The 26,087-nt window shown below is 43.9% G+C and overlaps 1 protein-coding gene across 1 annotated transcript in view; it reads right to left on the bottom strand.

The window, feature by feature from the left end:
* ACACA (acetyl-CoA carboxylase alpha) overlaps positions 1-26,087 on the bottom strand; it is a 551,747-nt gene that overhangs the window by 318,495 nt on the left and 207,165 nt on the right. The window contains exons 22-23 of the mRNA XM_083173207.1: positions 6,864-6,920; positions 4,458-4,502 (exon numbers count right to left, since the gene is read on the bottom strand). Of these exons, the coding sequence (XP_083029333.1) occupies positions 4,458-4,502; positions 6,864-6,920 (102 nt within the window). The remainder of the gene's footprint in view (positions 1-4,457; positions 4,503-6,863; positions 6,921-26,087) is intronic.

Below are 26,087 nucleotides of genomic sequence, written 5' to 3'. Positions count from 1 at the left end.
TATTGGGGACTAGGGGATCAGAGTTCAGGAGGCAGAGCAATCTGCCAACGAGTAATATAAAACTACATACCAGGAGTGTGGAGCTGGAGCAGTAACCAGCTGCTGGAAGGATGATACTGTATCTCTGGTTCTGAACACAGTAGAGACCAGCTTCTAGTGTCCCTCAAAGGGGGAGAGTCCCAGCTTTTGGAATATACCCTCAGAAAAACTCTAAGTCAGACAGAAACTGAAATATTAACAGGCTTTGATGGGGTCCACTGTTTTGAAGTCAGATATCTCCGGTTCCCCAGGGCCGATTTTTAAAATTCTTGTACCCTTGGAAAGAGGGGACCCTCAGCTTTCAGACATGTTTCTGGGTACTCAGAAACCCCCCCCCCCCCTGCGTGCGCTACTGATCCTGGTTACTAGTATAAATATTCTGTTGCACTTTACAATTGTATTTCAAATTGATCTGTGTTTGATTTTGGAAGAACAACTTTATCTCCTATTTTCTAAACAAAGTTAATTTGTTGTCACACATTTACTAACATAAAATCTGGTATGTAGTATCTTTACAAAACATTTTAATTATACAAGATGCCATTATAACCAGTATGTGTGACATATTCCCGGATAAGATCCCATCTCTGTAATCGGTGATCACTGATTGTTACAATGACATTTACAAGGAAATTTTGTGGTACACTGGCCCTTATTCTTGTTCGTGCGGTACGGCCCGCGTGCGGCCGTACCGCCGATGTTTTTACACTGCACATGCGCAGAGGTCAATCTGCGCATGTGCAGCCCCCTTCGCCGCAGACGTATTTCGTCCGCCGCAAAGGGGGCGTATAGGGGCGTGAGAGGCATCATGCCCTCATTTCCCTATGTGTACGCCCCGCGTTTCATGGGCGTTCCCATGCAAACGCGGGGCGTACGCATGGTAATGAGGCCATGACGCAACTCATGGGGGCGGAAAGCTGACGTCGCCGGATGTCAGCTTTCAGCCCCCATACAAGCTACCACACGGACGATTGCCGCGGCGTGCGGACCTGCCTTCGATGGTCGACGACCATCGAATGCAGGGGGCAGCTCCCACCATGGTGGAGGCGTAGCCTCCACCATTTTTATGCGGATCGCCAGCCGTCCGTGTACGGACGGCCGTGGCGATCCGTAGGGTGGGCGGGGATTCGTCTGGTGCGGTCGGAGCCGCATATGCGGCTCGACCGCACCAACCAGAATAAGGGCCACTGTACGAAAGCAGCACTTTGTATGTATATAAAAATGCTTTTTATTAACTAGTTTGTTTCCATATGGAAAGATTATCCCCCTTTACATGCTACGCAGCACTGTATGTAATGAAAATATTGGCTCTCAGTGTAGGGCCACCATTACTTTGAGAGTTTCTTGTAACTTTTCAGGACTTTGTGTTTTTTATGTGTTAATTACAGTCAACATAATTATTTCCCAGCATGTTTAGGTGGAAAAGCCTTGCTCCAGCTAACTTCCATTTTCTCATCTCATTAGGTTTTCAACATGATTATTAGTATAATAATCAGCTATGATGATTTGTGTTGCATGTTTTCACATTCTCTAATATGCAGGGTGTCTTGATTGGCTAATTTAGGGAAATTATTTTGATTGTCTTGATGATGGTTGGCTTATTTGATCGCAGCAGGGGCATAATTTGCATTTATAGGAAGCAAAGTTGTTGTTTTTTCATGTTGAAAAGCAATGAGATGTTTTTGATTGTGATATCTGCCCCTAGTAGCAGCGTAATTTCTAGAAAATAACTTCATTAAAATGTTAACATGTGATGCTGCAGTAATGGCTCATTGTAGCCTGGAGGAGAAGGATATCCATCCAGTAGATTTAACAGCTATGCTTATCAGGTTTTAATCATTAAGGCCTTACAGTATCTCTACTCCGATTTGCTTTATCAATTTATTTTAAATTAAACTGCCTAATTTTAAGATCATTATCAAAAGATGATTTTGTCCTATGCCTGGACAAACCTGCAAGCCTTGCAAGTATTGCTGGAATCCCTTAAAACTAAAATGGAGTTTTTATTTTGTCTGAATTTCTCCTGTTTTGAGATCTGAAAATGAAATTTCTGTGCCAGTTAGTTTAAAGGAAAAGGTCCTCCGTGACCTCACCACTTTCATATCTGCGATCCTAAGCCCTGTACACACGTGGTGATTTAAACATTATCGCTGGCTAAATGGTCTCTGAGTGACCATATCTCCAGTGTTTTTTTGTGTTAGAGATAAATCGCAAGGAGCACTCTCCCGCAGCCAGCCCTTTATGGTCGCTGGTGCAATTACGGCTAAAAATTGCTGGTTGCTAGTGCACAATTCACTGAGCACCAGCGACCAGCGATTTCAAGTCAAAATGAGGTAGAAACAAAGGGGGAGATTCTCTAAGAATCTCCGCCCCCCTTCGCAATTATAATTATCTCATATGTTCTAACATATGCGATAATTATAGCAAAGGACAGCTCTTGCGTTAAGAGCTGTCCTTTGCGCTGAGAGTCGCTGGGTCCCAGTAGGTCCTGGCGGCTCCCCCCTCCCTTACACACCTGGCGCTGCTGCTGCGCCAGGCTCTCCTCCTCCCTGCACCAGGAAGAGGATCAGTGCAGGGAGGAGGTCACAGGTCCGGGCAGCACAGCTCTGTGGTGCCCGGACACAGGTGAGGATGGAGGGGTTGATGCGGGGCGGCGGGTGTCCGTGCGGGGCGGCGGGTGGTCGTTGCGGGGCAGCGGTGGGATGCGGTAGAAGCCCATTGGCTTCTATGGGGCATCGCCAGATTTTTCTGGCGATGCCCCCCGCCGCGGTGACCCGGCGGGGGCTGGGTTTTTACCGCATTTTTAGCTTAGAGAATCTCCCCCAATATGAGACAGAATTGCTTGCAATTTTCAGCAAAAATCTGAGCAATACACTGAGCAATATGGTGGCTGAGCAATATATCGCTGAGATATATTAAGCCAAAGTTGTTAAGCAACCATATTGGACCATGTGTACACAGCTTAAAGCTGTGTACACATGGTGCAATATTGCTGTCAATGTGGTCGCTCCCCCCAGCAGAGTCTTCTGTTCATCAGCAATCTCTGGTCACTGATGAAAACTGGACATTGAGCAATATATTGCACCATGTGTACACAGCTTAAGGCTAACCTACACAGACACACACATGGGAGCAGATGTAGAGTCTTGGAGAGGAATACAGTACGAAACAATCAGCTCCTGACATTTTTCAAACATGGGGCAGATGTATTAAGCCTGGCAAAGAGATAAAGTGGAGATAAAGTAGAAGGAGATGATGCAGCAGCCAATCAACTCCCAACTGATTGGCTGATCTCCTTCCACTTTATCTCTTCGCCATTCTTAATACATCTGCCCCATAGCCTGTAACACTGTAGCTAGAAACGTATTGCCTGGTACTTTATCTCTCTCCCCTGTATCGCATTCCAAGGATTAGCACATCTCCACCTGGAACTTAAGAAATCAATCCTGTAATAGCTGGAAGGAATGGAATACAAAAAAGGGTAAACTTTAATGCATTTTCTCCATGCCTGATAGTGCCTCAAGCAGCAGCTACATATACTTTGTACCTACTGCACAATGTCCCTTCCCCCGACCCATGCATACCATGTCTTTGTGCATCACTATTTGCTACCAACTCTGTGACTAACTATTGAAACCGACAAGCCAACTACAGCTCAAGACTTCTGCAAGTAAAATGATAGTACAGTATGCATTTTAGCCTCTATTCTCCATGTGTACAGAGAGAACCATGTATACAAGGTATGTATGGTCAGTGTGTCCTGTGCATTGTGATCAGCGTGTCTATGACTAGGAATAATATCAGTGTTATCTGTATATGGATTTCTACATACAATACTAGGAGAACTATTTTGGTGTGACCAGTGTATAGTGATTAAGCCTTGTAAACTGTCTGATAGTACAGCATTTACTACAGTAACTTGAAATCATTGATGTGTTTTATTATTGGTGGCTCCCTGGAAATTATATTGGCTTCTAATGCTGAATGTGAGGTACCTCAATACCCCGATTTAGGATTTTAACACCCATATGGTACAGTTCATACAGTAATCTGCTAAAGGTGCCCCATACACTTTATAATTAGTGTAAACAATATTGTATACAATATCGCATCTCATCCCGGTTTTGCGATGAGATCTAGTATCTAGTATATGTGCTGCACATACTTTTGGTACTAGATCTCATCTCATTGCATTGCAAAATGTATGCAATGCGGTCAGATGCAATATTGTATACAATAATTGTACCATGTATGGGCACCTTTACCTGTATATGTTTTGTGTTAACGATAAATAATAATGTACCGATATCACACATTAACCACAACTAATGTTTAATTTGAAAAGATCAACAAACATGTGTAATTAAAGTCATATTATTCACTGTTAATTGTTTAAATTCCTTATTTAGAATACTCACATGAAATCGTTGGTCTACTTCACAGTTAATTTGTTTTCTGAAATCCTGGAATTAACATATGGAAGTAAAAAAAGAAAGAAAATAAACATGAAACTAGGACAAAAACTTACTATAGCCATTAATAATTATCAGCAAAAAACATTCAATGTATTTGAAATACAATCCCCTCCTCAGCTGTGCTCTACATGCATAACTAATTCCCCCTTTACACCAAAGTCACGGATCCGGGATTTGTTCCGTTTACACTGCGGTGCCGACCCGCAGTGTAAACGGGGGCAACGCTTGGAGATGACATCATCTCAAAGTACCGGGACAGCCAATTTCTGCACCTGGGCTCCGGACCGCAACTCTGGGGTCAAGTCCAGCATCAAGGTAAGCTGCTGGGCTGCCCCCAGCCTCCATGTACCCCACCCCTAACCCCCATCCATGAGGTGAATGATGCCTCACATTCACCTCCTCCCTGCTTCCACCACTGTCTGCACAATACAGCAGGAGAGGCTGTGTGCGCCCCCCACCCAACCTCCATACTAAACGAAGGAAGCTGCAGTCCGGAGCTTGGGTGGGTACTTATGTAGTATCTGGGCGTCCGATTTAGAAATCGGATCGCATCGCATGCGACCAAATCGTATGCGATGCGATGGTCAAGATTTTTCCATAGGATTCAATGTTAAAATGGTCTGAGTCCATTTTAACATAGAATTCAATGGGAAAAAGGGGTCCTTTTCCTTTCCCCACTATCCAAGTGGGCATGGAGTTGGATATAAACCTGTGGCGAGCGTAGCAAGCCACCAAGCCCGAAGCGTGGCGAGCGTAGCGAGCCCCGCGAGGGGACACAGAATACTTTTTAAGAAATATGCGTCGCTTCGCTCGCCACGCTTCGGGCTCGGTGGCTCGCTGCACTCGCCACGCTATATAAAATCAACTCTATGCCCACTTGGATAGTGGGGAAATGAACAGGACCTTCTTAACATTGAATCCTATGCAAAATCGCATCGAATCGCATCGCATCGCATCTGATTGTATGCCTTAAGGTAAGGCATACAATCACAAAATCGGACGCCCAGATACTACATAAGTACCGTTGGGTGTCCCCATTGCTGTAAACAGGAGTCAAGTTGGACGACCCGGCATACCAGTTTACACTGCCCATTACCCAAGTCCTGCCCGTGTTCCACCCTTGTCAGGACCTATAGTAGATAGAAGTCCAGTATAAATAGACATGGGTTCACCCTTTTAAAACCGGATTTACACAGGATTTTGAAAAGTGCAGTGTGCTAGAATGAACATTATTGAAATGAACTTCTGACTAATATTTTTGATGTGGGAAATTATACAAACACTAAGGGGTCTATGTACTAAGCGTTGAAGAGAGATTAAGTGGACAGCCAATCAGCTACTAACTACCATGTTGCAGGCTGTGAACTACAGCGAAGAGAAGATTGGTTCTAAGTTTATTGATTGCAACTTTCCTAGGTTAAGTACATCTGCCCCATAGACAAAAAAAAATAGTGTATAATATATATATATTTAAGGTTAATAAGTTATAAAATGATTGGGTTTTATTTTTAACACATGAAAAAAAAACTTTTAGAATTAGGGCTCATACACACTGGGAGATTTTGAGCTCACTTCTACCGCTTGAGCTGCTTTCAGCTCAAATGCTGCCCAGTGTGTATGGCCCGGCAGTGAGCGGTGAGCACTGACGCATGCTCCCACATCATCGCCGGCCACCGCTCATCTGCTGGTATTACCAGCAGATAAGCGATAGTGTGGACGGCTTCCCATAACGTCCCGCTATGGAAAGCCATCCATCCCAGCAGAAAATCGCTTATACGAGCAAAGAATGCTCAGCTTATAATCACTTAGCAATTTTCCCCATCATAGCTGTGCATACATGCTGGGCAAAAATGCCCAGTGTGTATGCACCTTTACCCAACCTGAACAAACTATCTTGCAATACAAGGGGTGCAAAAATAATGTATTATTTTTGCATGCAGATTAAACACTGGCTGCTTTTGCATGTAGCCCACAAAATGCCAGAGAACTTTATTTTTACATTACAATTTAGGTTTGAGTTTGGAAACCTTTCTAATTTAAAATTATTCAGGGGTAGTCTGATTAACTGTTTTCTCACAGTACTAAGTAGGGAAAATTTAATTGATTATAAATATTATTAATTTATACTGGCGCTATAACAATATTGAGTAAAAAATGCTTTCCAATAAAACAAATGTATAGTCAAGTAACAAAGATACTGATATTGTGTACTGTAAACATTTACGTATTAAAGAGAAGTCTATTTAAATGAAAAACACAAAACAAGCATAAGTTATTTAAAATGATAGGAGTATGGTTAGACAAGTAACATACAGTATCTAGAATGTCAATTTCAAAGGATTACAGTACCTTCTGTGCTACCAAAAACGTCAATCTACGAATGCCATGATCCATCAGCACTGCTTTCTAATAAGAACAAAAACAAAAAGTCAGTGTTGACAAATACATATTAATAGTAATATGTACTAAAGGAAATAAATAACATTCTAGAATTTGGAGGTAGTAGCCCTCAATTTAATACAAATAATTATAGATTTAATTATATGAAGACTAAAAACTGTATAAAAAAAGTACTTGTGTCTTATCACGGCGCCCGATTTAATCTAAATCGCATACGATATCATATACGATTTAGCGGCCGATTTGCGGCCGTTTAGATCCGTGATGTGATTTTACGTCCGATTTTCCGCGATCTCCTGACGATGTTCATGCTATTCCATCCTTGCACACCACCACTTTCCAAGTCAGCCCGAAGCTTGGCGAGCGGACGCGTTATGCCCCCCCCCCCGGCCTGTTCATACCCCTACTATCCAAGTCGGCGTGGAGTTGATTTTATAAAGCATGGGGAGCGCAGCGAGCCACCGAGCCCGAAGCGTGGCGAGCCCTGCGAGGGGCCACGTAAAATGATCGGAATACACGTCAAGTAATCCGTGTCCCCTCGCCAGGCTTTGGGATCATTTTATGCTGCACTTGCCACGCTTTATAAAATGAACTCCATGCAGAAGTGGATAGTGAGGGTATGAACAGGTCAGTATGACGCGTACTGCATCCGCTCGCCACGATTTGGCCTGACTAGGATAGTGGGGGTGTGCAAGGACGGAATAGCATGCAAATCATCAGAAAATTGCGGAAAATCAGCTGAAAATCGGCCACAAATCAGCCGCTAAATCGCATCCGATTTTTGCATGCGATTTCCGGCCGATTTTGCGGGCGCCGTGATAATACACAAGTACCAAAAAATTTGATGTAAAATGTACAATTTTAGTCACTCCCAGTGTTATAGTAGAAACACTTTCCGATATTGACTTTGGTAACCTTAAGAAGCCCAGTTACCACCCTAATCGATTGTGGCATGCATAGCTGGTGATTGTTTCTATGGAACAAGTTCAGTATGCAGAGGGCTGTGAGAAGTGCCCAGATTTCCACTCAGAATCAGGACCAATGTGTATTATATGGTACGCTTTGCATAAAAGATCGTGGGTTGGGATTGGGCCTGTTTTAACTCCCTTTTAGAGCCATACTCAATGCAGCCGGCAACAGGGTTGATCAGCGAGGTTCACCGAAAACAAACGACCTTTGCCGATTAACCCCAAGCGCAGCCCACTCACCCTATTCAACGTCCCGGGGGAATCGTCACTGTCAGAGGATGGCAAGGATTCCCCCAAACAGCAAGGCTCATGGGTAATGCAGGGAGCCCGCTGCATTTAGCTAGGAGCCTCGCTGTTTTGGTGGCTGCACATGCCTGATATGAATGTTCAAATATTCTCTTTAAAGTGCTACGGAATATGTGTGCGCGACATAAGAAACTAAATAAATAAGTAAAAAAAATTATATCTACACCTGCATACACATTACACTTAACCAAAGGCATATTCAGGGAGTGGATATGCATGCAATTTTTAGAACTTATTCTCTAAAGGTCAGCAGCAGCAATATGACTCACCACCAGAGGTAAAAACAGCAGATCCCGATACAATGAAGGGGCCTGCAGTCAGCTGCACGGTAATTTATTAGTTCAGTCAGTGTCACTGTCCCACACTCACACATTGAGAATTTTGGGTTATTCACAAAGCACTCAGACTCACCCACAGGGGAGTAACAACAGAGCACTTGCAAAAGCATTGGAGCGTAATGGGCCCAAGAAAAGTGATGAGTACATACTGTAACATGTTAGTGTGACATATATTTCTATCAAGTATATACTGTATGTATATATGTAAAGCTTCAGATGGCGCTATTATAAACCTTAACGGTGTACATATGGTATCTTATCAAATATGGTATTTTATCAAAATCTGATCACAAAGAATAAATAAAATCTCAGTAAATATACAGTCAGCTTGTTAACATCAGTTTTAATCCTCCAAACAGAAGTTGAACAATTAATGGCAATCAGATCACCTGAGAAAATCAACGCGTTTTGTCATAAAATTACTTCATCAGGGGTAAACTTACAGTATATCATTGATCAATGGTTGTAACCATCAGAGATTGCAGAAACCTATATCTCAATGAGGGTGTTTAAGATGATATGTCTATCTGTTATTTGTTGTACAACTTAATAGACCATGAAAGGGGACTTTCTTTAAGGTCTATTTACAATCAAATGCTTCAATTAGATTCGAAGCGGGAAGAATTATTTGGAGACAATGCAGAAAAAAGGCATCTCCAAAGTTGACTGTACTGAAGTGTGTTCACACTGAGGCTTCTGCAATGGGAACATCTTCAACAAAGAATTCTCGGTACTTGTTTCCTAGCACGGCGCCCATCTCGTTGATTGTATGCCTTAGGTTTAAGGCACTTAAGGCATACAATCAACGCGATGGACCCTAATAAGGGGCCGTGATGCGACCGACGCGATCAACCCGATTTTCCCATAGGGAACAATGTTAAATTATTTTAAAGTGAAAATCGGGTTGATCGCGGGCCATTATAATGGCCCGCGATGCGATCAACACGATTTTACATAGGTGACAATGTGAAATGGGCCAATATGGCCCATTTCACATTGAATATGGTTAAAAAGTATGTTTAATGCCCCCACCCCCCCATTGTTAACGCCACCCCACTATTGACGCCAACCCGAAGCGTAGCGAGCGCAGCGAGCCCACGAGGGGCGGCGGTATGCGTCCTCTGACCTTTTCATACCCCTACTATCCACGTCGGCGTGGAGTTGACTTTATATAGCGTGGCGAGCGCAGCGAGCCACCGAGCCCGAAGCGTGGCGCGCGCAGCGCGCCCCGCGAGGGGACGCGGATACCTGTGAAGCCCACGAGGGGACGCGGATACCTGTGAAGGTATCCGCCTGCGCTCGCCACACTTCGGGCTCGGTGGCTCGCTGCGCTCGCCACACTATATAAAATCGACTCCACGCCGACGTGGATAGTAGGGGTATGAAAAGGTCGTAGGATGTATACCACCGCCGCTCGCCACGCTTCGGGTTGGCATCAATAGTGGGGTGGTGTTAACAATGGGGGGGCATTTGAAACATGAGGGGGGGGGTTGGTATTAAAATGGGGGGTTTGGGGGCTTTTTACATTGAAATCAATGTAAAATCGGGTCTCAGGGACCATTTTACATTCCAATGTAAAAACCGGGTCGATCACATCGCATGCGATTTGGTTGGCATGCGATCGACCTGATTTTTCTGACCCGATGGATACAATCAAAATCAGTGGCGCCGTGCTAGAAAACAAGTACCAAATTCTCTTAAGAGCCCGTGTGTGTTCCTATGGATCTTTTGCTACATCTTCTGATCTTTCATGCAGCATGTAAGATCAGAATATTTAGCAAAAGATCCGCAGAAGCTCGCATCTGATCGATATCTTCCGATTTGCGGTAGATTATCTGTAAAGTCCGGCCAATTTTTCATTCGACCACTCGTAAATCGGCAAAAAATCATTCTAGTGTGTGGGCACCTTTAAGCTGGGTACAAATCTAAAGATTGTCTAGTAGAAAAATCTGGAAATGTAACTGAGCAAATGAAAATCAACCATCTGCTCCCAAATGCTGGAAAATGAACAAAACAATTGTTCTTATAACTTTATTAAATCAAACAGATTTAACTAATTTGCCCTCTTAAATATTGTATTGAGATGTGTGTGACTCCTTCAACCCTTACTTATATATCTTGTTATATTGTATGTGTTCTCTATTTGTACCTTCTCTACAGTATATTGCTATGTGTAAACACTGCCTCTGCATATTTGTCTTTTGTGTATAATTTGTAATGCTACAATAAATTATTGTTAAAAAAGTATTCCAAATATTCCCAAAATTTTTTAAGGGCTTAAACTGACTTGGGTTGTACAGTTTCCTGCTAGACATTAAATCCTCCTCATATGGTTGACATGCATTAGGTTGACAGGTAAATGGTAGACAGTGGTTAAGGCTGACATGAAAATGGTTGACAAAAGTGGTTTTGTATGCTTCATCATCGGTAACCCCAATTATTGCAAACTTGCACCCTTGCAGTTCACTTCTGGCAAAGTTACTATTTTAACCCTAACTCTCTCTCTAAGGGCAGTATTCAATGAGAAAAGTTCTCCGTGTTTTGTGGAGAACTTGTGCTTTGTTCGCCTTGGACGGAGCATTTTGCTCTCCAAAAGCGAGCAACCCTATTCAATGTGAAATGTTCTCCGTCTTTCTAAGTGACTTTCTCCGTGTCTCTCCGTGTAGCAATTCTCCATCTTTTGATGGAGAGCTGGAATGTGAACTTTTAAACTAAAAGGTTTTTTAAGAATTTTTGGTGTCAAAAAATCAGTTTTTTTTTCTGTGAAGGGGCATGTTATTTTTATTCATGTGCTTATAGCACATGAATATATATTTAATTTAAAAAAAAATATTTTTATAAATTTTTTTTTTTTTTTTTTTTACACAGTGCAGCCAGCAGGGGGCCAGAGCGCTCGAGCCGCTCATTAGATATTCATATATTCACTGCACCCGAACGTAACTATGCACAAACGGGTGCAGTGAATACTGGGTCCCCCGCTGGCTATAGGGGGGTGCAGCCTGGGTCCTGGAGAGCCCCCCTCCCCTCCACAGTCCTCTGGAGCAGCCAGGGAGACTTTAATCTCTCTGGCTGCTTCCGGCTCCCTGAAAGCTCCCTGCTCCCTGCAGGGGTTAAGACTCTCCGCGAGTGGCGGAGAGCATCAGCCACATTGAATAGAGGGAGCAGGAGTGGCAGAGAGCCCTCCGGAACACGGAGAGTGCATGGAGAGCGAAATAAAACGCTCTCCATGCACGGAGAACTTTTTCATTGAATACTGCCCTAAGTATCGTCCTATCTCTCAGCTCCCATGCCTCTCCAAGCTACTGGAGAGACTTGTCTACTCTCATCTCACAAACTTTCTTAACTCTCACATTAGACCGGCTTCAGTCAGGCTTTTGCTCTCAACACTCCACTGAGACAGCACTGACTAAAGGGGTGAATGATCTGGTAACTGCTAAGTCTAAAGGCCATTACTCACTACTTATTCTTCTAGATCTTTCTGCTGCATTTGACACTGTGGATCACACTCTTCTCTTACAAACACTACACTCCCTAGGTCTTAATGATACAGCCATTTCCTGGTTAAAATCTTACCTATCTGATCGCTCTTTCAGTGTTCGCTTCTCTGACTCTACTTCCTCTTCACTACCTCTGTCAGTCGGAGTTCCGCAAGGCTCAGTCTTAGGTCCTCTGCTTTTCTCAATCTATACTTCCTCTCTTGACAAAATAATCAGCTCTTTCGGATTTCAGTATCACTTATATGCGGATGATACTCAAATCTATCTATCAACCGCAGAGTTGTCACCAGTGATTTTGGGCCGAGTCTCTGAATGTCTCTCATCTCGGATGTCTTCTCGCCAACTCAAACTCAATATTTCCAAAACCGAATTATATTCCCGCCAACTAAGAACAGTTACCATCCTGACATCTATATCGCTGTTGACAACTCGACAATCTACCCTACCCCACAGGGGTCATCCTCGACTCTGAATGTGGGGAAGAAAGGACAGTTCAATCTGTCTCCAAATCATGTTACATGCATATAAAAAACATATCCAATATACAACCCTATCTCACACAAGACACTACCAAATCTCTTATCCATGCACTCATTATATCCCGCATTGATTATTGCAATAGTCTCCTAACTGATCTTCCCAAGAACAGACTCTCACCACTGTTATCCATTTTAAATGCTTCTGCTAGGCTGATCTTCCTTGCAAGACACTCATAGTCTGCCAGTCCCTTTATTGGTTGCCTGTATCTTAGCGTATTCAATATAAAACACTTCTACTCGCATATAAAGCTATTAACCATACTGCACCAGCATATATCTCTTTACTTACAACAAAATATCTCCCATCTCGACCACTCCGCTCTGCACTAGATCTGTGCCTCTTTTCTGCACGGATCTCTAGCTCCCATTCACAATTACAGGACTGGGCTGCTCCCATTCCATGGAATGCCCTTCCACGCACAATAAGACTCTCCACTAGCCTCCAAATTTTCAAGTGTTCCCTGAAAACTCACCTCTTCAGACAAGCCTATCATATTTAAGTTCCACACGCATAACCCTCTGAGGCACTTATGTATTATATAGTAGGGATGGCATCGACCATCGATGATTAGAAATCATCGATGGTTTATGGCCGATGTCGAATAGTTTTGACATCAATGGGGGAGAACCAGATGGTTTCCCACCATCGATGCAAAGCTTAAACGAATAGTTTCGTTTTTGCTTTTTCCCTACAGTGCCAGGACACGGCCCCGCCCCGACACCTATGAAGCCCCACCCCCACATTTTTATTGGCCCACAGGCCACTCAATCAGAGAAAATGGATGACCAGCGATATGCAAAAACATTGATGGTCCTCCATAGAATGGTTATACACTATCCATGTGCAGTTGCACTTTTGCCATCGATGGCAAAGGCAATGATGGCCATCCCTATTATATAGCTTCCCTTCTGGACTTATAACTTGGTGGGTCTGCTATGCTATTACTGGTGCCTGTACTGGTGCCTGTCCTTGTGTTTCCTCCTATAGCCCTATAGAATGTAAGCTTGCAGCAGGGCCCTCTAACCTCCAAGTCTGTCTGTTGTTACCCAGTTTGTTTTATCACGGTCTACTATTGTAAAGCGCAACAGAATCTGCTGCGCTATATAAGAAACTGTAAATAAATAAATATTCTCAGTCATAGTCCACATGGGTGGTAAATCAAAAGTTTTAAAAACGACGATTTGTGTGTCAACCATGGACATGTCAACTTTTAAGCCTGTTGACCAATTGACTGTCAACAGTCATATACACAAACTCACATACAGTATATACATAAACATGTGCTTGTAAGTAAAAGGTCACTCAGCAAATGCTTCCAAAGCTAGTAGATGTAGTTTCACTTGCTGCCAACAGATGGCAGCGTAAGCCCGCTCGAAGCAAGCGTTTCCAAAGCTAGTCGATGTAGTTTCACTAGCTGCCAACAGATGGCAGTGCTTTGGAGCCACATGGCCACTAATTTATATATATATATATATATATATATATATATATATATATATTTATTATGTATATATATATATATATTTATTATACACACTAGGTGATTTCATTGTGCCCTACGAGCGCTCTTGACACCGTCGTAAGGGGCTGCACCCCCTTAATTTGTGAACGTTTGTATTGTGAGAAATATGGTTAGAATTGTATGAAAGATGCCTGTATTGCAACTTAAGTTATAGGTGAAATGTGTTAAATAAAGAGCATATGATTTGGAAGGGGGTGTATATTGTTTTGTTTAGTAAAAGCGGTTACAGAGTAAGATGTACATTGATAGTGTGGCGGGTACAGTGACATTTGTGGGTGTGTGTAGGTGTGTGTGTGTGTGCAATAGTATAGTAGGTTGTTTTTGAGTCAGCGGCTCCCCACTGGCGGAGGTCACGACACAGGAAAACAGGAGGCTGGGTAGTGATAGGGGTGTGTGGGCATAAGGGGGACTAAAGAGGAGGGTGGGGGACACTGTGCAGCTTCTGCCAGTGGGTGAGGGTCCAGCGTGGCAGCACAGGAGTACAGGATGGTGCACCTGAGTCAGTGTCTCCTCCTACTGGGTGGGAGTTAGGGTGCATGAGAGCAGGAGGCTGGGTGGTAAAGCATGATAGGGGAATGTGGGCAACACAGGGTGAGCGGGTCCCCACTGGCGGAAGTTACGGGGCAGGAGAACAGGAGACAGGGCAGTGATAGAGGTGTGTGGGCATGAGGGGTAGTAAAGGTTTTTGGCTGTTGCAGAGTAGGGATGGGCATTGGTGCAGATGCCATCGATGGTTGGCATTGATGGGATTTTTTCTCCCTGCCATCGATAGTAGTAACATACTGTATTACTTGGATAACCATCAATTGTTGTAGCTATCGATGGTCATCCATTATATCTGACTGAATAGGCCGTGGGTCAATCAGAACTCGGTGGCGGGACTTCCGGGTGTGGGGGGGGGAGCTATGCAACCTTAAAAAAATTTGAAACTTGATCGGTTCTCCTTTGCCATCGATGTAGGGAAACCATCTGGTCCTCCCCACATCAATGGCAAAAGTATTCAACATCGGCCATAAACCATCGATGATTTGAAATCATTGATGGTCGATGGGCATGTACCGGCGGCCGCTGCATATGTAGCCCAATGGTGTCCACGCCTGGCCGCGCGGGGGGGGGGGGGGTTATTTGTGTGAGGTGAGGTCAGTGCCTCCCCAGTCAATGACCTCACTGCACGTCACATATATATATATATACATATATATTACAGGTACGGTCTCGCACTCAGGTCTTAGATACTTTACTTGCTCCGGTGCCCTCAAAAGTGGAGGGGATGAGGTCTCCCTTGTATGTAGATGGATAAATAAAGCAGCACTCAGAGACTTATTTCTTGGTGAATAAGTGAGGATTCCGTTTTCATCCATGTGCTACAGGTAGGCTAAGGTTCGGGGCTCGGGGGCCCCGTCGTCAGGACAAAGTGTGCATACCTTGTCCTGACGATGGGGCCCCCAAGCCCCGAAACATAGCCTACCTGTAGCACATGGATTAAAACGTAATTCTCTTGGTGCCCGCCGTGGTATAGCCCGTAGGAGACCGCCTGTATATTTGCGTGGTGGCGGCGGCACTCAGTAGAAAAGAAGAGACAGGAGACCTGATAACTTCCCAACGTTTCGAGATCTTGCGATCCCTTTATCAAGGTGCAAAGAACAACTCCAAATGGCATAAAGATATCTATTAATGAGACATGATAATGGCAGCGTCTCATTCAAACCCCTAGGATGGATACATTGTAATTTATGGATCCATCTTGCTTCTTTTCTAAGGAGGACAGCTCCACGGTTGCCGCCTTGGGTAAGGGGAGGAACAAGATCTATCATGCGGTATTTGAGACTCGAGAGGCTGTGCTTAAATTCAAGGAAACTTTTTATCGGTGAAAAAAACAGGTTGTTTCGGGTGTGGATGCACCACTTGCAAATTTATGATTCAAGGTGACGTGTTTAATCACCCACACAGTGGGACCAAGATATGTATCAAACATCACCTCACGTGTGAGAGTGCATACGTGGTGTATCAAATTATTTGTCCCTGCAGTTTATCTTATGTGGGGAAGACCCAGAGGAAATTCAAGGAGAGGATGGCGGGTCACCGCTCATCGATTAGGGCAGCCATTGAGAATGGCAGGAGCGATCAGCCGGTGGCCCGCCACTTCCTTGAATTTAAGCACAGCCTCTCGAGTCTCAAATACCGCATGATAGATCATGTTCCTCCCCTTACCCGAGGCGGCGACCGTGGAGCTGTCCTCCTTAGAAAAGAAGCAAGATGGATTCATAAATTACAATGTATCCATCCTAGGGGTTTGAATAAGACGCTGCCATTATCATGTCTCATTAATAAATAACTTTATGCCATTTGGTGTTGCCAAGTTACTTAGCTTAAATAACATTAAAGTAATTGCTGTAATGCATTCATATGTTTAACATGGTACCATGTACTTTCTCTTTTTAGATGTATTGTGTATATTTGTCACTAACGGGTTTCCATGGGGATTGGTTAAACAACACAGCAGCGTCCTGACGCCGGCTAGCGATTCTGGACGTCAGGTGAAGGCACGCTGTGATGACGCGGGTCACACAGGGTCCGGGATCGGACATGCCTTCAACTGGGCGGCAACACTTCTGGTCCATCCTAGATCCCCTTCAATCTGGCTTTCGCCCACTTCACTCCACTGAGACTGCCCTAGTGAAAGTCACCAATGACCTGCTGTCAGCCAAATCCAAGGGTCACTTCTCCCTGCTTATCCTTTTGGACCTATCTGCTGCCTTTGACACTGTGGATCACCCTCTCCTCCTCCACACACTCCAAAACATTGGCCTCTCTGGCACAGTCTTCAACTGGTTTTCCTCTTACCTCTTCAACCGTTCCTTCTCAGTCTCTGCCTCTGGCTCTACCTCACCACCTTCTATCCTTCCTGTCGGGGTCCCTCAGGGTTCCGTCCTTGGCCCCATTCTGTTCTCTCTGTACACCTCCTCTCTGGGTGCACTCATTAACTCCTTTGGCTTCCAATATCACCTCTATGCAGATGACACCCAAATCTACCTCTCCTCTCCTGATCTGTCCCCCACTGTTTTCTCTAAAGTTTCCAACTGCCTCGCTGCCATCTCTACCTGGATGTCTGAGCGATTTCTGAAGCTGAATATGTACAAAACCGAACTTATTATCTTTCCCCCACCCAGAGCTATGCCCCCTACTAATATCTCTATCACTGTTAACAACACCATCATCTCCCCTGTTCCCCAACTCCGCTGCCTGGGTGTCACACTTGACTCTTCCCTCTCCTTTGCACCCCACATCCAAGCCCTGGCCCATTCTTGCCGGTTCCAGTTACGCAACATTGCTCGCATCAGGCCCTTTCTCTCACAGAGTGCAACTAAGCTGATCATCCACTCATTAGTCATCGCACGGCTTGACTACTGTAATGCTCTTCTCACTGGCCTCGCTCAATCCCAACTAGCTCCTCTCCAATCTGTCCTCAATGCTGCAGCCAGGCTTATCTTCCTCTCCTGCCGCTCTAACTCTGCTACTCCCCTTCAACAAAATCTGCACTGGCTTCCATTCCCCTACAGAATCCTCTTCAAACACCTCACACTCACATACAGGGCCATCTCTAATTCCATTGCTCCATATATCTCTAACCTCATCTCCATTCATACACCCTCCCGCCCTCTACGGTCAGCTGACGACTGTCGTCTCTCCTCCACCCTGATCACTGCTTCCCATGCTAGAGTACCAGACTTTGCCCGTGCTGCACCCCTTCAGTGGAACGCACTCCCTCGCTCCATTAGACTCTCCCCGACCTTGCAAAGCTTCAAACGGGCACTGAAAACTCACCTATTCATCAAAGCGTACCCTTCCACTGCATAAACCAGCTGGTTCTCCGTCCCCTTGCCTGTTTACATCCTGCTATCTAACCACCACCCCCTCGCTTGCACCTCTTGTAATCTGTCTGTCTCCCCTTCCTACTAGATTGTAAGCTCCTCCGAGTAGGGCCCTCTTCCCTCCTGTTGTCAAAGCCCACTTCTCTTCACATTTCACTCACAGCTCTCCTTTACTCCAACACTCAGTGACCATCTTCATACTCATCTCCATCATTGGCCTCAAGCCTCTAGTTGTATGTTGATTGGGTCCTCACTACTTACATTTAAGCTGTAATGTGTATTGAACTGTGGTGCTCTTTATTTGTACTGTATTTTTGTTATTTATTCAATGTTATGCCAAGTTTTGTCTCCCTGTATTGTTCCTTTGTACGGCGCTGCGAAACACTTGTGGCGCCTTATAAATAAAATTATAATAATAATAATAATAATAATGGGATATAAGGTGAGCTTTTTGATATGTACATTGTTATTTCTCCTGACGAAAATCGTGACTGATTGAAACTTTGAGAACGAGCTGCTGTCTCTGTGTCATTTCTTTTAAAGAGCTACGAGTGCTGCTTTATTTACTTCACTGTTTATTCCTGCGGGAGCTAGCGGGCACCGGGCCATATTGCACGTTTAAGGAGTGCCGACTCATTTTGCAAGTATATATATATATATATATATAGAGGAGAGAGGTCCGGCACTCCAAGTAACGTAGTGGTTGAGTGATTGGTATGACGAATTTCTCAATGAAGAGATGCTGGGTGCCAATAAGGACCGGTATATCGCACTGGGTTGATGCGGAAACCAAATGTAGAGGAGAGAGGTCCGGCACTCCAAGTAACGTAGTGGTTGAGTGATTGGTGCCTTCACTGCAGGGGTCTGCAAAGTAGATAGAGGAAGGTGCGGCACTCACAATCTTTCATGCAAATAACTGGAAACGACCACCGATATGTCATCAACGTTTCAAAACCTTTACTGTTTTGTCATCAGGATAAGAAATCACAAATAAACTGACCTTAATATAGAGGAATACATACACCACGTGCAGGAGCCAGTACAGAGTGCGGGACTGGATACCCGCCCCTCAGACCAGCTGGAATGACGTCACCCTCCGGGGACGCGCATTCGAATTGACAACCCATCACCATAACAACAAGAAAAAACAATAACACAAGCGGGAGGCGATCCGGCGCTGTAAGAAACAAATAGTCAAATATTAATGTATGTCAGGCATAATAGTGAGCAGAACTATGAAGCAAGTACAAGATAATTACATGTATTACAGGTGGGATGTGCAGGTAATAGGATACTTTTGATGTTATCAGACAAGATGCCCTGGGTGACCCCTTGTTGTAAAAGTGATGAAAGCTGACTACTACATACCTGGGTCGGATTGCAGGAAAGCTTCTTGTATGTAGTAGTATCAGATAACTGGCGCTGGATCTCTTTATCATAGTCCGCTACATCCTGCAGGACGATTGCCCCGCCTTTGTCGGCCGGGCGGATAATAAGGGTATCGTTGGTTCTCAATCTCTGCAGGGCTTCTCTTTCAGACAGTGAAAGGTTTGGATGAATGGGTGGTTTGATGCCAATGGATCCCTCTATTTGTTGTTGGACAACTTGCGCAAAGGTCTTGATGGTGGGGTTGACGGTATAGGGTTCAAATGAAGAAGGGGGTCGGTATTTTTTGATAGATTCAGGGATGGCTTCTGCAGGTTCGAGGGTATTCTGCCCGGGATTATTTTGGAAATATTCTTTAAGTTTAATCTTTCTCATAAGGTCGTGTTGCTCAATTTTCCACTGAAGATCATTATGTGGGACCGTTGGAACAAACGAAAGACCATGATTAAGGAGTCGGTATTCGCTGGGCGACAGTTCATAGGATGATAAGTTGAATATTAGGTCCTGGTTGATGGACGACCCATCCTTGTGCCGCCTCTTGTGCTGTTGTCCCCTGCGGGTGTAGCGCCTCTTCCGTGTCCACCTCTCGCTGGGTATCGGCGGGGTCGTTGCCCTAAAGGGGCGGCATTGGCGTAGTGTCGATCATTTTCACTATTGGAGCTTTGTATATCCTGAGAGGAGTCAGTGTCAAGGTGGCTATGGGTTGGTTTCCCTCTTTGTTTACGGCGAAAGAAGGGTCGTTTAGCCTTAAATACCGAGCCATCGATTGTGTCCCCTTATCTAAAAGAGGGGGAGATAGGGCTAAAGCACTGCTACGCAAAGAATCATGGTGGATCCACCAATTGGACACCATGTCACCACGTGGCTTAAATGAAATGCTACCACTGGGGGTATTTCGTTAAGTGTGCACATATTTGCCTCTGGGTCTTTTTATGACCTGTAATACATGTAATTATCTTGTACTTGCTTCATAGTTCTGCTCACTATTATGCCTGACATACATTAATATTTGACTATTTGTTTCTTACAGCGCCGGATCGCCTCCCGCTTGTGTTATTGTTTTTTCTTGTTGTTATGGTGATGGGTTGTCAATTCGAATGCGCGTCCCCGGAGGGTGACGTCATTCCAGCTGGTCTGAGGGGCGGGTATCCAGTCCCGCACTCTGTACTGGCTCCTGCACGTGGTGTATGTATTCCTCTATATTAAGGTCAGTTTATTTGTGATTTCTTATCCTGATGACAAAACAGTAAAGGTTTTGAAACGTTGATGACATATCGGTGGTCGTTTCCAGTTATTTGCATGAAAGATTGTGAGTGCCGCACCTTCCTCTATCTACTTTGCAGACCCCTGCAGTGAAGGCACCAATCACTCAACCACTACGTTACTTGGAGTGCCGGACCTCTCTCCTCTACATTTGGTTTCCGCATCAACCCAGTGCGATATACCGGTCCTTATTGGCACCCAGCATCTCTTCATTGAGAAATTCGTCATACCACAGGCAGCAAACCAGGAGGTCTTCTCTTTTGATCTCCCCTTTTTAACCTCTTCACACGGCGAGCACAGCGGTGACGACACAAGGAGTCGACCGGCTATTCAAATACAGTGCTTCCTTCAGAACACGTTATGGCAGAAGATGAAGCGCCAGATCTCTTCGATTTCCCCAGAGACAATATTTACACCTTCTCCGATGTTGAAATTGGATCCATAATATTAAAATCAGGGATGGCCGAAGAAGCCGGGTCGATGACAGCCGACATCGTATATCGCGATCTTCTACGCCTCAAAAAGAAAGAGGTGGACTATCACCTACACGCGGTGTCACTAAGTGACTATTTCAAAGCGAAAATGATACCAAGAGGCTTCAGGGTGAGAAATTGCCCAACTATAGGTCGTTTTGACCCTTCATTTTGTAAACGGTGGGTGGGGATTCTCAACCGCTGTTCCCTAGACCTGATGGTCCTCGTAGTGGAACAATCCTCAAAAGAACTGGTGATTATTAAAGAAAAGATTACCAAGTTTGAAGATGAGCATTTGGCCACATTATCGACAGATCTTGACACTGATTGGCTTGACAGAATGAAGACCCAATTAACAATCTATAAGAGAGAGCTTATCCAATACAAACAAGAGAAATTATCAAAAGTGCAAGGGGATTATGATCGACACACGGTCTATAAATGGCTATCGGGTAACCCCGGGGAAGGACCTAAACGACCCTTCTTTCGCCGTAAACAAAGAGGGAAACCAACCCATAGCCACCTTGACACTGACTCCTCTCAGGATATACAAAGCTCCAATAGTGAAAATGATCGACACTACGCCAATGCCGCCCCTTTAGGGCAACGACCCCGCCGATACCCAGCGAGAGGTGGACACGGAAGAGGCGCTACACCCGCAGGGGACAACAGCACAAGAGGCGGCACAAGGATGGGTCGTCCATCAACCAGGACCTAATATTCAACTTATCATCCTATGAACTGTCGCCCAGCGAATACCGACTCTTTAATCATGGTCTTTCGTTTGTTCCAACGGTCCCACATAATGATCTTCAGTGGAAAATTGAGCAACACGACCTTATGAGAAAGATTAAACTTAAAGAATATTTCCAAAATAATCCCGGGCAGAATACCCTCGAACCTGCAGAAGCCATCCCTGAATCTATCAAAAAATACCGACCCCCTTCTTCATTTGAACCCTATACCGTCAACCCCACCATCAAGACCTTTGCGCAAGTTGTCCAACAACAAATAGAGGGATCCATTGGCATCAAACCACCCGTTCATCCAAACCTTTCACTGTCTGAAAGAGAAGCCCTGCAGAGATTGAGAACCAACGATACCCTTATTATCCGCCCGGCCGACAAAGGCGGGGCAATCGTCCTGCAGGATGTAGCGGACTATGATAAAGAGATCCAGCGCCAGTTATCTGATACTACTACATACAAGAAGCTTTCCTGCAATCCGACCCAGGTATGTAGTAGTCAGCTTTCATCACTTTTACAACAAGGGGTCACCCAGGGCATCTTGTCTGATAACATCAAAAGTATCCTATTACCTGCACATCCCACCGTGCCTGTGTTTTATACCTTACCCAAGGTACATAAGGGTTTGTCCCCCCCCCCAGGTCGCCCCATAGTGGCCGCACAAGGGTCATTATTACAACCCTTAGCGACCCTTATCGATGACTGGCTACAACCGCTTATTAAAAAGCAACCCTCTTTTTTGCTGGACACCACTGATTTTTTATTATCCCTTGAACCCTTTCTGGCATCTAAAGAGATTGGATGTATGGCCACTATTGATGTCACGGGATTATACACCGCTATACCCCATGATCAGGGACTTAGAGCCCTCCACAGGTTCCTCATCACACAGAGTAACTTTGATATGAACAAAATTGCGTTTATTGTGGAAGCGATGGAGTTCCTATTGCAGAACAACTTTTTCATTTACAATGATGTCTTTTATTTACAGTTATGTGGTGTGTCTATGGGTTCTTCGGTAGCCCCTTCCTTTGCTAATATTTTCATGTTTTCTGTCGAAGCTGATGTATTTTTTTCCAATTCTGTCTTTGTTACCAATTGCCTTTTATTTAAAAGATTTATTGACGATTTATTTGTATTATGGAAGGGAACATCCCTTTCTCTGTCTGGACTCATCGATCAGCACAACAGTACAGCCAGCCCCATAAAATTTACATCTGAGATTAACTGTACACGGGTACATTTCTTAGATGTGGATATTATACATGATTCTGATACATTAGTCACTAAAGTCTTTATTAAAGGCACAGACCGCAACACAATGTTGCAACCACAAAGTTGCCACCCAAGGAAACTCATTGAGAGCCTGCCTCATTCCCAACTGTTGCGATACAGACGCATCAATAGCAATATAGCTACATGTGAACATCAAATGAATGAGTTTTGTGACAAACTTGTGCAGCGTGGCTATGATAGATCCAAACTCACAACCTGCAAAGACAAAATTCTCAAATTAGAGAGGACATCCCTCTTGGGAAGCAGAAGCAGTAAAACCAAAAACATGGAAGGTGTTCTACCCATGGTTACCCGTTACACCACTGCCGCACCTACCATTGTATCTACGGTGAAAAAGAACTGGCCCATTTTGGCCAGTGATAAAAATCTTCCATTTGATAAAATCCGTGTAATGCCCTGTTTCACTAAAGGTAAGAGTCTTAAACAGCTCTTGGTTAAAACCGATATCCGCTACCAACCTGACAGCACCAACATCCATTGGATGGATAATATTCGCAAAGGTAACTTCAGATGCCCTTGCGTTACTTGTCAATTCCTTCAGACTGGAGATAGTTTTAACCATCCCTATTCGGGCAAATCATACCCTATAAAATACCATTTCACCTGTAATTCCACATTTATTGTGTATCTCATCACTTGTCCGTGCAGCATGTCCTACGTAGGAAAAACTGAACGCAAAATGAAAGAGCGTATGGCCATGCATAGGCACTCCATTCGCAACGCATTGGCGAGCGGTAAGAGTGATCAACCCGTAGCGAGGCATTTTGCCAACCAAAAACACCCCCTATCTAGCCTTAAATACCGAGCCATCGATTGTGTCCCCTTATCTAAAAGAGGGGGAGATAGGGCTAAAGCACTGCTACGCAAAGAATCATGGTGGATCCACCAATTGGACACCATGTCACCACGTGGCTTAAATGAAATGCTACCACTGGGGGTATTTCGTTAAGTGTGCACATATTTGCCTCTGGGTCTTTTTATGACCTGTAATACATGTAATTATCTTGTACTTGCTTCATAGTTCTGCTCACTATTATGCCTGACATACATTAATATTTGACTATTTGTTTCTTACAGCGCCGGATCGCCTCCCGCTTGTGTTATTGTTTTTTCTTGTTGTTATGGTGATGGGTTGTCAATTCGAATGCGCGTCCCCGGAGGGTGACGTCATTCCAGCTGGTCTGAGGGGCGGGTATCCAGTCCCGCACTCTGTACTGGCTCCTGCACGTGGTGTATGTATTCCTCTATATTAAGGTCAGTTTATTTGTGATTTCTTATCCTGATGACAAAACAGTAAAGGTTTTGAAACGTTGATGACATATCGGTGGTCGTTTCCAGTTATTTGCATGAAAGATTGTGAGTGCCGCACCTTCCTCTATCTATATATATATATATATATATAAAAAATATATAAATGATAATGAGAGAGACATACTGTGTATACTATATATTAGAGCAGGCATGTCCAACCTGCGGCCCTCCAGCATGCCTTGCCATAGTTTTAGCATTCCCTAATAGCAAAACTGTGGCAAGGCATGATGGGACTTGTATTTTCACAACAGCTGGAGGGCCGCAGGTTGGACATGCCTGTATTAGAGTATCTTCCTCCATTTGCTTATTTGTTCCATGCATTAGTTTCAGAGTACATTGAACTGTGTCATTTTCAATAGAATTAATAGATAGATAGATAGATAGATAGATAGATAGATAGAGATAGATAATCAATTCTTAATTCAAATTATGATTTGTTTAGCAATGGGTCTAGGGCAGTGATTCCCAAACTTTTTTGAATCACGGCACCCTAGAGCATCAAAATATTTTGAAGGCACACCTAGGCCAAATGCTTCTTATTGAGTAATTCAGAAAAAAAATATTAAATTAAGTGCATTGTGTTTATATGTCACAGTTATCTGGTGAGGGACAGGATTTGCTTCTGTTTGTCCACATATATTATGATTGGCAGCCACCAGCACTGGTTTTGCCTGGTACATTGACCATAAATGATATGAATTGATCTTGGTCCACCAACCTGAGGCACCCCTGCAAGTGTCCTGAGGCACCCCAGGGTGCCTAGGCACACAGTTTGGGAACCACTGGTCTAGGGAATGTAGGAAATACAGTGTAATCTTGATCTTGCCAATTCCACAATTATATCAGGACTGCATATCTTTAAAACACATTTCGATAAAAATGAGTCATATCAACGATAAGTAATCATGACCATCTTGCCACTTATTGTATTTATTAGTTTTCCAAATAATAAAACCATACGCTCCATCCACTCACTATTTCAGGAGAAAAAATGAGAAAAAATGGATTGCAATTAAGAAAAAAAAAAAAAAAACATAGTAAGCATTTGCAATAATATTACTGTCCGGGAGAGAAAATAACTCTAATACTCTGAGTTTTAATATCAAAATTGTTATTGCTTTTAAAATTCCACAAGTGGCATATAATGACAGCATAGCAACAGGATTCTGATTACATTGTAATAATGTGGGTTTCTCAGTCAGTCTACAGTTATAACCAGGCGATTAGGCAGCAGCACCTGGAGAAACTCCATTAACGCTGACTGCTTCCATCTCCTCTGCAAGTCATTTACAAGTATATGATCCTAATTTCTATAAACATGCTGGGGCTGAGATATTATTTGGACAATTGGGATTATTCTAGTAGATGTTTAAATGTTTTTTTTTTTTTTCCCTCCTACTGCCTCAGGCTTGATATAGATGAGAATCAAAACGATCTTTTTCTGTTTCTGTTTGTTTTTAAAAAAAGAAATAGTGATATTTTTATTTCCCCAGCGGGAAAGGGAGGGTGTGTGAACATGATCTCAGTACAAGTAGCAAGTAAGCAGCAACTAAGCCAGCATTAGAAAAATCCCAAGGCCAAAAAGTGAATAGCAATCAAATTTTTCCATGTAAAACTCACCCCCAGACTACTGTATGCTAGGTGTAATAGTTTTG

The sequence above is a fragment of the Crinia signifera genome, chromosome 2 (assembly GCF_055691185.1).
Source record: "Crinia signifera chromosome 2, ASM5569118v1, whole genome shotgun sequence".
Classification (NCBI taxonomy): domain Eukaryota; kingdom Metazoa; phylum Chordata; class Amphibia; order Anura; family Myobatrachidae; genus Crinia; species Crinia signifera.
The sequence above is the reverse complement of the archived record's forward strand: the minus strand, read 5'-3'. Positions and strand labels throughout refer to the sequence as shown.